Here is a 12,848-nt window from a genome sequence, read left to right as displayed (position 1 = left end):
ATGAACTTCCAAGGGCAGTAGCGGAAAAGTGTCTGAAAATGCGAGGCCTTTCCAGAATTTTCTGATATCTGATTGTTTAACCGTTTGTTTTCTTATCCTTCCATTGAGCACATCTCCTATGAAATTCAACTTTGACAAAAATAATTCAGTTAATCTAAACATTCTAGTCATTATGCTGTCTGAAATTCAAGTTTTTACTGGCTGTTAGTGTCAATATGAGCAATTTACTAGTTTACAGTAGTTCAGAATTCCTGTTGTGCCTCTCTGAGTCTTTACTAGAGCATCTACAATTTCCTTCGTTTCCACCTAATCTTTGTGAGTCATAGTTTCTTAGAACTTAACTAGTTTTTCAAGTCCTTCCTAATGTCATTGCACATTTGCTTGACCTGGAAGGGGATTTTGATGCAGATGCTTGTATTGTTATTCGCACTGAAACCTAATGAACTTTGTGTGAAATAAATGTGTTTCATTATGAAGGCAATATGCAGCTTTAGAAATATATAGCACCCATAGTGTTACGGGGTAGCGAGGAGCGCGGTGTATTGCAGCTATTGATGGAAACCATGCTGCTTAGCCCCTGTGCCCCCGACAGAAGTAGTGCCCTGCAGCACAGGCTCAGCTGCAGTGGCAGTAAGCCACAGTCTCCTCTTGGCGCTGAGGGTAAATGCAATTATGCCAGCTGTGTGCAATGGGAAGGCAAGGGAGCCAGTGGAGAGGTCTGGAAATCAGGGAATCTGAGTTTCTACTTGCAAACTTGTGTTTACTTCTCTTATTCACGTGCATCAAAACCCAAAGAAATTGTGCATATATTTCTGCAAACAGTATTGCTTTCCATTTTTAATAGGAATAGTAATGGCATTTGAAATTAAGCATGGCAAATACTGATACGTGTAAAATGAGTGAGAAACTAAATGACTCCAGCCAGCCATATAATGCTGCAAGCTTTGGTTCTCTGCCTTTGAATTATTTCAGCATGTTCTGATTATTTAGTGTCTCCAGACACTCTTAATAGATGTTTTATTCCAAAGTAAGTGTTTCTTTCTACTACATTACAGAAAACCTGATTGCTTCAGCCATTTTGCTATGCAGATGATAGCATGTATTTTCCTTTTGGTGAAGCTGACTTTTTTTATCCAGCCAGAGCGCTTGTTGTTCTGCCACAGAGAGATCAAGCTGTCTCACATTCTCTTATACCCTTTGCTATTCATTGCAACGCTTATGCTTGGAAAGGACTAATGCCAGAAAAGAATTAGGAGTGACAGCAAACAGTAAATGAGGTATGGCATTTGAGTGCAGCAGGATGACAAAAAAGCCATAGTGCTGTTGAATTATAGGCACGTCATGTCAAAGAGTAGGGAGGAAGGCGACAGCCGCTTTCTCCATGAGGAATCGAAAGCTATGCAGTGTATCAGGCACTGGTACCCAGGGTGCCATGAGATGTGGGTAACTGGGAGCCCATGCAAAGCATGTCAGGTAAGCTGTGCTTTCTGTCATTCCTAAAAAATGTTCCCTATTTAAATAGGGAAGGTAGCACTGCATCCTCTTTCACAACTGTAATTAAAGTCAAACTCAGTTGTTATGTTCATGGATCATTTCCATGTGACATTGGTTAAGCAAGTGAGAAGGTGAGAGGTTCTCTTTTCTATTTTTCCCTCTTTTTCCCTTCTCCATCCTGACCCTACTCTCATTTTTCACTTATTGTAAATATTTTAATAAGTAAAACTCCGTCCTCATCGGTTATAAATTCTCAAACTAACTTCATCAATGATTATTTGAGCTCCTAGGTGGAGCCTTGATCATTCTTCATATCCATTACAGTAATATAAACAACAATAATTTAAAAAAAAATGGAGGCTAAACAGAGGCTAAAACTTGAAACTTTTTTTTTTTTTTTCAACAACAGAATGCTATGGAGACTCAGATGTCCCACTTCTAAAAACTCAAATTCCTTCAAAATAGGAGGAGAAGGTATAAGCATGGAAACTAGTGAATAAGAAGAAAGGTGGGATGAAAGGGAAGAATTTAAGCAAAAGATTAAAAAAAGTATGATAAAGTAGAATTCAGTACCTAACAACGAAGGCTGGAACAGAATAGCTTCCCAAAAGAACAATTTACCATGCTTGAGTCATTAAAACAAGTCTCATACACCTTAAGCACATGTTCCACTTAATTCCATATCAATTTGCCACAGTATTTTTCTTACAGTTTTCATTCAAGATGTCTAGTTTGCTTAATACTGTTTTCTTCACATGGCTTAGTCTATATTTACCTATGTAAATATTAGACTGCATGTGAAACTTTATCCAACGATACAACCTCTCTACTTTTTTTTAATAATATTCTTAGATAAAGATTTTCATTTTGCCACACATACAGTTCCAAATTTGTTCAGCTGTTTAAAATATTCTATTTCAGACTAAGATGAATATTGCTTCTAAGATAAGCATATTTTTTGTATATTTTAAAGCTTATCATCACCTCTGACAATTACCTCAGCTGTAAGGAGATAGATTTGGAATCAGTGGACGTTTCACTGCTTTGAGCACAGGTGCTGACTTAGGAACATTGCTAACAGAAGTGTATGATTAGCTGAACTCCAGGAACAACTGCATTTCTGAAACATTCCTCTGAGTCACAGTTTCTCCTTGCATTCTTCCATATTCCTCCATGGTGCTAATTTAGTGTTGCATTAACTCAGAAACTTTTAAGTTAGGGAATGTTACTAAGCACTTCTCTTCGGCTCCTGTTTGGGGAAGGAAGGACATAAGGAAGAGGTGAGCAACCTTGTTGACTTCACTTGTTCGAGAGAAGGTGGGCCAGAGGACCTGAACAGAGATGGAACGTAGTCCTTCTTCTACGTGGTTGTAGGCAGAGTCACAGCTTCATTTCATGTCTTTTCTTTCTTCCATTGGCTATTTAGCCTAGCAGTGCTCTTTGTAGAAAATATGTTGAGATACCATTTTAAAAAATGAGATCTAGTTACTAATTCACTCAAAAAATCCCCGCTGGATTTGCCTGTGCATGAAAACATTATGTTGCATCTCATGTGTGGCTCTTTTGCCTGAGGGTGATCTGCAAGTAGCAGGGTTGGATGTTCTTTTCTGTGAAGCTTCCTATTTACTTCTGATGGGAGGCTGTTTGGTTAGTTTGATACTTCTGTTATGGGTCAGTAACTGTCAGTACTGCCTATTAGCAAGCTGTTTGTAGCTGAGATAAAATTAATACTGAAAAAGCACTCTCTGGTCTTTTAATTAATCCCATAGGAAAGCAAAACCTCATTTAAGTTAGGAGTTTAGCTGTTGGCAGCATCAGGAAAAGGTTTCACTTCACTGAACTGAATTAAAATTCCACATTAATGGAATTAAAGCATGCTGCCCAGTTTGCTGCTTTTTAAACCTTTACATCCATCAAAGCAAAGGGTTAGAAGCTTTATAAACAACTGCACTGCTACCTCCAGTCTTTGACATAAGAAACAGTGCTGAGAATACATCATAAAAACAAACAGTATTAGCAATTCTGTTACTGCTGCCTCGGTGGAACTTTTTGGGTATTGTATTTATTGATTTTTTTTTAATATTGTGAATAGCAGAGAATAACTCTGAGCTCTAGTTTTATATCGTTCTTTTCGCATGAAATGTATTGATAGGCAAATGCAGTTTATGTACCTTTCTTCTGCATGTATGTACCTTTATGTACCTTTAAAACACAGTAACCACTTCCCTAATGTGCTTTTTTTCTGATGAAAACCAGTGTTCGTCAACATATCTATCCAGGCTAGGGCAGTAGCCAGAGCACCAAATCTTTAGGAGAAAGTGCAAGAAAATTCTTTGTCAATAGTTGTAATCGACTCATTTTGGAAGCAAAGACATTTAGAAAGAAGCAAAAGAAGGAAAGGGTTTTAAGCCATCAGTTTTGACTTGTCAAAGCAAAGATATATGGAGAAAAAAGGATTCCTAAGTTAGGGTTCTGGTAAATGGAGGACAGCCCTTCCTTGTTGGTAGGAGGTAGACTAGGAGAAGAAAGTTTATGGCTTTTCTAGTACCTTGTGTGTAAAGAATATGTGTATTGCTTTTACAAATGTAAAAGAGAAAAGGGAATAAATGTTTCAGGTTGTAGAAACATCTTTTTTCTACTTGCAATGGGTGAACTCTGATTAGTGTCGTGTAGCAAACTGTCTCATCCCATAATGTTTGTTACTCCTTATTTTTAGTTGCCAGATTGCATTACAGAAATTTAAAACACAATAAACACTTCCCTAATGTGGTTTTTTTTTTTCATCCCAGGTGGCGGTGTCACTGGTATGTCATGTATTGGTGAATGGGAGAAAGTGTCACAGCAGTTGTGAGGGGACAGCATTAGTGTCTGCCATCCTTATAGAGGGAAGCAGGGTTAATGGTGCAACCTCCAGTTTCAGCCTCACCCACACAGCAGTAATGCATTTAAAGCATCCTGGGCCTCAAAAAGAATTAAAATCTAGGAGACAGGCTGCTGCCCTTATTGTTAGTATAACACTTATTGCCATTGTTATTTTCATGATAATAGTTTCAAAAATATGTCGACACCAGGCTGCTCTACCTATTATTAGTATTGTACAAAGACATGAAACAGCAGGTCTTGCCTCAGAAGCAGGTTTAAAACAAAGACCAACAATGTAAACACATTGAAAAAGACAGATGAGGTCTTTTCTTCCCTATTTTGTCCTTTATCTTTGTATTTAGAATCTCAGTCTTTGTTCCTTCGCTCATATAAACCATTTTACACAAATAGTGTATTCCCATTGTCTCAATGAACTAAAATTAAATGGAATTAAGTTAAAACTGTAATATTTTACAGGAATAAGAGTGTATGAGATTCATTTCTTCAGGGAAAACCCAAATTGGGTGGCTGGAGTACTTCTGAATAGTATATTGAAATTTTTTTATTATTATTATTAAAGCTATTAAGAAGTTAATTCTGTAATACTTTAGATGAAGGGTAGCATTTTTATAAGCCTAAGTGCCAAGATTCTAAATACTTTGATCTGTGAGTTGGAAAATGTGCTTTTTGCCTAAATGTCTCAATATAATTGTGTCAATGTTTAAGCAGTCATTTGTGGAAAATGTCGATGGCAGTAACTCATTAGATGTTTTATTTCTTTATACTGCAAAGCGTGTGGTACATGATCTTTGGCACATGCAGAAGTATGTTAAGCATTTCTGCTGGTTCCACCACTTTGGCAAAAGTCAAAGAAGTCATCAGGAGCTTGTCAGTTAGGAACGACATCAGAACGTTATTTCTGTCTGCAAATGAAAAGCCACTTCTATCTAACAGTTGTGTTTTGATTTTCAGTTGTAAGGTATTCATAGCAATGTTTTAAAAGGCATAAACTTTTACTGAGCATCACGTTTTATAAATGACACACAAAAAAAGAGATTGCATAGCACCAATTAAGAATTATTTTTGCAAAAGAGAGACTAAGGCTTCATTTGAACTGTACGCAGTAAATATCTAGTATTTGAAAGGGGTCTCTAAGGAGGGGAATATTGCCGATACTTGAGCTTCTCACTTAGAAAGAATAAGGTATAGTGTTCCTTGTGTCATTCTGCATAACTAGGTAGTAATTCCAGTGAGGGATACTGATGACACCTAGTGCTCAAGTGCTTGATAATTTCAGCAAAATACTGAATTGAAATTACAGCTTTAATTCATACTTGTTATGAGATTATATTACTTAATAGTGCAACTGATAGAAAACAATGCTGCCATCCTAGGCAGTTTCTTTCACTCCACCATTGAAATGTGTTGAGGACTTTGTTTTCTCATGAATCTGCTTTTCTCGCTGCATAATCTTCTTGCATTCTGCCAATTCTGGATAACATTTCGGTTAAGTTGATGTGGCTGCTTCCTACACCAGCCATAACAATTACGGCGCTGGGGTAGCTGCCCAGTAGGTGTGATGGCATGGTAAGAATTCCCCTATAAGTGCGGAGAGCGCTTAGTGGGTTCCGAGTACTCTGCTCTTCTGACGAGATGTTACGCATCTTATTTTCTGAAATAGATGACTTTTGGCAAAACACGGCTCTGGAGGTATTTTAGACTGGGCACCCAAAATCTAGGAACCTGGTGCTCCTAATCATTTCTGGAAATGTTGTTTGCTGTCGCTCCAATGTCATGTTCCAGTAATGCTTTTACTTAGTAAGTTTATAATTAGTATTTTTGACCACCTTTGAAAATAGTAATGATGTATTTTAAAGAATAATAACCTGTATTTATAAAATGATGTCCAATGAATATTGAAATGCAAGAATAAATTTATGAGTGCAAACAATGCCTGCTTTAGGTCTAGGTCAGTATGTATGCAGAGGGGTAATTTGTTCCATGGCAAAGAGTGTGCAGTGTCAAACAGCACTTCTTCTGAAAATACTAGAAATTTTTGTTGATTCTGTGAAAGCCATCATGAATCATATAATGACAAAATGATTTTAAACAATGCGATCTGTCTGAGAGGTTATAAACCTTAGGTTTCACACTAAGTAGCCTGGGTAAAGTACCAATCCTCAAAGTTAGTTGAATTCAGGGGTAAAATGCATCATTGCTGTTAAGGTGGGGACTGAGAGTCTAATACAGGGATCATATTGGCCCCTTTCTTCATTTTGATCATTCCAGTACAGGAGCAATAATTCAGCATTCCCTAAATTACTCTGGTGAGTGTGGCCTGCTCTTTTACGTGCAATATTCAGACATAGTCAGACCAAGTGTCTATTATCCAAGATGTTTTTGTGACCTTTTTTTTTATTATTTCTGTAGCTGATAGGAAGTTATCTACTTTTTGTACTTAACAGCTGCTCTCCATTTTGAAGCTGGTTAGAATTTTATAAATAAATTTTCTGGTATTAAAAATAGGGCAATGCTGAAATCTTTTTCAGGAAAAGAAAAAATGCTTTCACAATTCAAGTCAGTTTGGTTAATCATGATTGGATATAAATATTGCAGCTCTGCTTGTAACAGTATACCATGGCTCTAATAAGGAAGAGATCTTGAAAAAGTGATAGATTACTTTTTTTTCTTTTCTGGAAAAGGGCCAAATCATGCTTCCTTTTCCTATGACAGCGTTCCTTTTAAAGATAGGAGAACAGTACTTAAGAGTGAAGGGTTTGGTTGAGATTTACAGTGTGCTGTGTGCAGATATTTGTGAAATGTGTAGCCAGGTTGCTGGGTCAATCATTCAGTTGCTCCCTTGCCATGTCTTGTTAATAGATCTCTCTTTCCCACAAAGCGTATAGCATTTGGCATCAGCAGTGTAGCTCGGGCATGGTTTTGTCATGCTTTCTTTGGAAACAGACCTTGACAAAAGTGCAACTTAGAGGGCCACAACATGCATTATCTTCCCTCCTTTCCACTGGGTTCTTATTCCTTGTGGCAGCCATATTCTTGCATCTCTTGGTGCAACTTGGAGGAATAATGTTTTGGAGAGACAAGTGATAACGGCGAAAAGAGAGGAGTTATGGCTCTGCTATGCCACTTCCTTCTCGTATGTACAAGGGAACTGCTCCATGTGGAGGCTGTTCTTCTCCTACCCCTTATCCTTTTAGTATAGGAAGCCAATATGGGACTGTAAGGATATATATTCCTTTCCGGCTCTGTAGAGGGAGAGGAGACAAAAGAAAAGCCACAGCGTAACCCTTAAGTTTTGGAAGATGCATGAACACTAGAAGAAGGTAGTTTTAAAATAAACGTTCTAAGTCATTCGCAAGAAGCAAACTCATTGTGAAATTTTTATCAATATTCGTATAATATTATTTGCAATGCTCATCCAACTGAGCAACAATTCTGTTCATACCCTGATGCCAAAGGGGACTCCTGATACTTCTGTACAGCCTGTGCTTTGTGGTACAATAGATTAAAGCTCTGTAGTTCTTCTTGTGAGGGGAATATATTTTCCCACGCACTTTTTGAAATAGTCAGCATGTGGATGAGCACAGCAGTTCCCTAGAACGGAGCAAGAGTATAATGGTCCCAACTGGAAGTACAGCTATATAGCAGATCTTTTGTTTGTCCTGTGACATGATGTCATGTGTCACAATGCTATATGCTACACAAAAAAATTACATCTCCTTTGTCAGACAGCAAATATTGGCTATGCTACAGAAGAAAATGCATGTAAAATAGATATGTTGCTCACTAATGTTGAATATCTTAACTCTTAATGAAAATAAGCTCTATTTCTTCTGAACAAACAGCTTGAGTTGTATACAAAGTTTGAAGGCAAAACAAAATCTGCGGCTAGTAGACTTAGTGATATAAAATTGCCTAATTTTTTAAAAAAGGTACTTTTCATTATTAATTCTTGATCTCACTATGTAATGTTGCCTTTTAAACCAGTCATAGAATATATCCAGGTGCTTCTGATTTTTTTTTTTAAACAAACTGCCATTGACTGATGTTTTGTTACTATCAGTTTATATTTTCATGAAGGTATTCAATGATAGTCTATAGGTCATAATGCAGTACTGAAGTTAATGTGTACTGCATAATATACTGGGTTTATGTAAGACAGCAACAATTTTTGAGGTTCCTGAGCCATGACAACATGACATACAAGAGAAACCATTAGAGCTGAGGCTTATGTATGTCATGACAACATGACATACAAGAGAAACCATTAGAGCTGAGGCTTTAAAATCAAAATGATTTTTCGGTTATTAGTGTAGTTCTAACAAACGCTATATTTTCCTTTGAAAACTTCATGTTGTTTCTAAATGTTGTGTCTTAAGTTGATAAAATTTTAATGTGGAATAACTCAAGCTACCTAAAATCTGATAAAAGTAATAGGCATAGTGAATGTCGGTTGCAGTTTGCACAATTCGGAGGTACATTGTGGTGCAATTATAAGTAGTGCGTGTACTCTTTCGCTAAGCATTCTGTCTGGCAAACCCTAAGAACTAGAGTGAGAATATCATGCTTTACTGTTATACCTCTCACTCTCAAATTAGTTTTGTATTTTATGTATGTTTTTCAGAACAACAATTAAAATCTAAGTTACTTAAGTGCCTGAATTATATATGTATATTTAAAAAGAGAAAAGATAAGGAAAAATTATTCTCTTCCTTCTCTGTTTTTAATGAGGAATGAGACTTGTTATTAAAAAACAGGTCATTGGGTTGAGCCTTTTTTTTGAATAGATCGGCATCACTGAAGTCAAAATGCATTAGGGACACACAAAATAATCTAATTGTTATTTCTCTTTTAGTATTAGCTAAATTGTTAGAGATGTTAAGAACACGAGAAACTTCTATTTCTTTAACAAATACTTCTCTCTATTCTTCCTTGGTCATACAGTCATTCCCAGCACAGCACTGCAACGCGTCCACCCACAGTGAGCTTACAGCGGACCATTTCTGTGGAAGGGTAAGATGATTCTCTGTCGAAGCTGCCTGTAGAGCTCTCAGATATCACTAAGCCAGAAACTGAATTACCCATGTAGACATGGAAGCTAATGACAGGTATTATCGCATACCACAATGATTAAATCTGTGAGATGCTCACGTAAATATGAGTAAGTTCAAATTAGTACAAATTCTCTTGAGACATTTATATTGAAAGGTTTGGCCTTCATGGAGCTGTGAATATATGTCATGGAGGTATACTGACTACCACTGCTTCAGTTCACCCCACTTGGCTAGAGTTAATATTTACATGTGTTAGCTGTAAAATGGTTCCCACTAATCACGGAAATCCCACAGAAGGCTTACTCTATTGTCTTAATGTTTGCATGAGCTCTTTTTAACAAAGCTAACAGTGTCCAAAACTAAGGTAGAAGGACCGATACAGAATAAACATCCCGTGATGATGTGTGTATGTATATATTTGTCTACATATAAATTAATTGCAGAAGCTTAGCTTGGAGTACTTAGCTGACTCCATCTTAACAAAACTAATTGGGTAAAATGAGAATAATTGAAAACTGCAACTGACAGTCTTGCATCTTTATGATATCAGAAAAGCTGGTATTTAACATTAAAGTACTCCAATTTTGGTTGCATTGGCTTGCATAGTTTCCAAATACTCTTTAAGAAAATATTAGGTTTGATTCCCCATGCCTTTTTTCTTTTGCGTACAAAAGACCCAATAAGCAAGTAATCCGTGACCTTTTTTTCTTACGCTTTCGAAACTGAGCTACGTTAGACTGTCCAAGCCACTAAAACTACCTGCCCCAGTTCTTTAACATCTCTGCCTTTCATAACAAACACACACAAATCAATTCATTTTTTGGATTTACTAATAAAATTTGGCTCCAAATGACTGCATGTTGAAAAAGATTCACTTGTGCTGTGCCTGAGGGCCAGAATACAAGATTTGGTGAGGCATCCTAAATCAATGAACCTAAGCCTGGAAAAAAATGTGGAAATGTCTGACATATTTTGTAGGTATGGGTAATATCTTGTCATTGACTACTCTCTGATCCTGTCTTAAAGCTTTTATTTGCTGTGATAAAAGTGGGAATCCAAAGTTTCCACACAGGAAAGATGTTATCTTGCCTGTAATTTGTTTTATGTTACATCTTTACTGTGGTGCACTCAAAAAGTAAAATGATAGAGATGTCAAAAAATGCACTCCTAAGCGAACTCAGATTTTTTTTTCACAAGTATCAAAAGAAAGTATTTTTAAGCAATGGAAAAAGAGATTTAGGAATTATTTTAAGTTTTTATTTAAAATATATGGGAACTGCTGTATTAATTTTTCACTGAAAACAAGATAGAGTAATGAAGTTACCATATGAGAGTCCTTAAGCTGTATGGGCCTTTCATCTAGGAGGTAATTCTGTAAATGAAGCCTGAGGTTGTGCACACTTTCCAATTCCCCTGTGTCTGCATGAAGGTCTGTCATCCATCTTCCTTGCTCAAAGCAGAGATTTCAAAGTTAGATCAAGCTGCTCAGAGCGTTGTCCTGTGGACCTGCAACTGTCAGCAAAGGTGGAGATTGCTCAAGCTCTGGGCAACGTGTCCCAGTGCTCAACGACCCTCATTTTGAACTTGTTTTTCTCTCTCTCTTCTTCTCTCTAATGAACACAGAGGGACATCAGAGAGACGTGTACATATTGCCTCCCCCTGCCCCTTCCTCAAATCAACTGATCAATAAATTGATGTTAGAAATAATTAAAAACAAGCTTCAACAACAAGCTTGTCAAATAAAACAGTGATTGGCCAAAAAAAAAAAAAAAAGAGAAATTGAGATTTAAGGAAATAAATTGTATTATGGTGTCTATGACTTGGTCTACTGGACTCCATAATTCATAAGGTACCCTGTGGATTTAAATTCCTATTGGAGTTAGAAAATCAATCTGTCTACATGAATTTTTAGATGAATTGCAAAATGTGTACTGGCCATGCAGATAGCTTGCATATATTGTGTATGATTCATTAGCACACAAGAAAGCTGCAATTGATACTGCAGATCTCCTGCTGTTTGGGGGATAGAAGAATACGTGGCTTGTAGTTATTACTAATCAACTTAAACTGAGTTATATTTTGTTTTACATAGGAAAGTGGATCTGTTAGCCTGTTTTATAATATAATATAAGTAATCAGCTCAGCCCTAAATATTCCATTATAGCAAAGCTCAATTTACGCTAATATTTTTGTGAAGTCCATGCTGCTAAATAGGTTTATAATTAATACAATTTGAGGTCAAGACAAAGTTATTGTTCTCTTTTAGGAACTGGGTTTCCATCAGTCCTCTATTTAAGTGACTCATAACACAGCTTTTGAGATACACTTTGTGACTGCTTTAGCTACGAGGCTTTCTAGCACATGCTTAGATATGTGGCCTGCTTGCTGGCTATATGTGACCGTGTAGTCATTTAAGTAGTAGAATAGCTGGGTCCTGTTAAGTAGAACTGAAATATGGGAGGGACAAAGAAATGCAGGTAGAATTAGATTCACTGGCATTTACCCCTTTCCACCTTGTTGAATATGTGATAGTTGAGCTGTCTAGAATAGATTTAAAAAAAAAACCTGTAATAGCTGTTTGACCAAGGTAATGTGATCACACTTAAAAGCAATTTTTATTGTTTAAGGCATGCTTTTCTGGAGTTCACGTGTAGCAAAAAATGGTTATCAAAATGAAAAAAATCAAGATATCCTTAAAGCTTAAATTTTCTTTATATTCAAGCCATATATCCTTTCGAGTTTAGTAACTGCCCATGAGGTGAATGGATTTATTATACGTATAAAGGCATGAACTTCACAGGTCTTTGATATCATTGTTTGTAGAAGTGTTTTCTAATGTTAGCACAATTTCACTGGTAGCTTCCCTAAAGTTTTGTTTGCATGGTTTAAAAACAAGAAAACTATAATGTTTGCTGTTGAAAATATTGTTAATCTGAGTTTTTTCAAATGGTTTTAATGATTTATTTTAAATGTGAAAATTTAAAACAGGAAAAATACTGGATGCAAATGAAAACTTCTTACTTGCAAATCCTGCAGTACTATTTCATAAAGCTATAATTTTAGTGGTCTATGATAGCTATTCTTTCTGCAGTAGACATTTGGACTAAACTGTATCTTACTTGCTACCATTTATACCAGTCATCTCTTCTGCTGAGCTGCTTAGAAACTGGGATTTCAGCTTATTTTATTGAGAGTGTTTGGATGGAAATTTCTAAGTAATATCTCAATATGACTAAGTGTCTCATATATATATATCTATATATAGATATATATAGATTTTTATATAGATATATAAATAAACAGCATTTGAACCATGACTAAGGGTAAGAATTTTTATTCTGAACAGGAAAGATATTACAGACCACTTTGTGTTTCCAAATGATCCTATATATAAAGTAATTCTGAGTGTTTGCTGCTGAA

At 36.3% G+C, this 12,848-nt stretch overlaps 1 protein-coding gene across 19 annotated transcripts in view; it reads left to right on the top strand.

The window, feature by feature from the left end:
• The window catches only part of DLG2 (discs large MAGUK scaffold protein 2), a 1,033,288-nt gene that overhangs the window by 774,840 nt on the left and 245,600 nt on the right, over positions 1-12,848 (top strand). For all 19 annotated transcript variants that reach the window (XM_068930581.1, XM_068930580.1, XM_068930592.1 and 16 more), the window contains one exon: positions 9,319-9,387. In XM_068930581.1, coding sequence (XP_068786682.1) covers positions 9,319-9,387 — 69 coding nt within the window. The remainder of the gene's footprint in view (positions 1-9,318; positions 9,388-12,848) is intronic.

Source organism: Struthio camelus, chromosome 1 (genome assembly GCF_040807025.1).
Source record: "Struthio camelus isolate bStrCam1 chromosome 1, bStrCam1.hap1, whole genome shotgun sequence".
Taxonomy (NCBI): Eukaryota; Metazoa; Chordata; class Aves; order Struthioniformes; family Struthionidae; genus Struthio; species Struthio camelus.
Note: the sequence above shows the minus strand (reverse complement) of the source record. Positions and strands in the feature narration are given on the sequence as shown.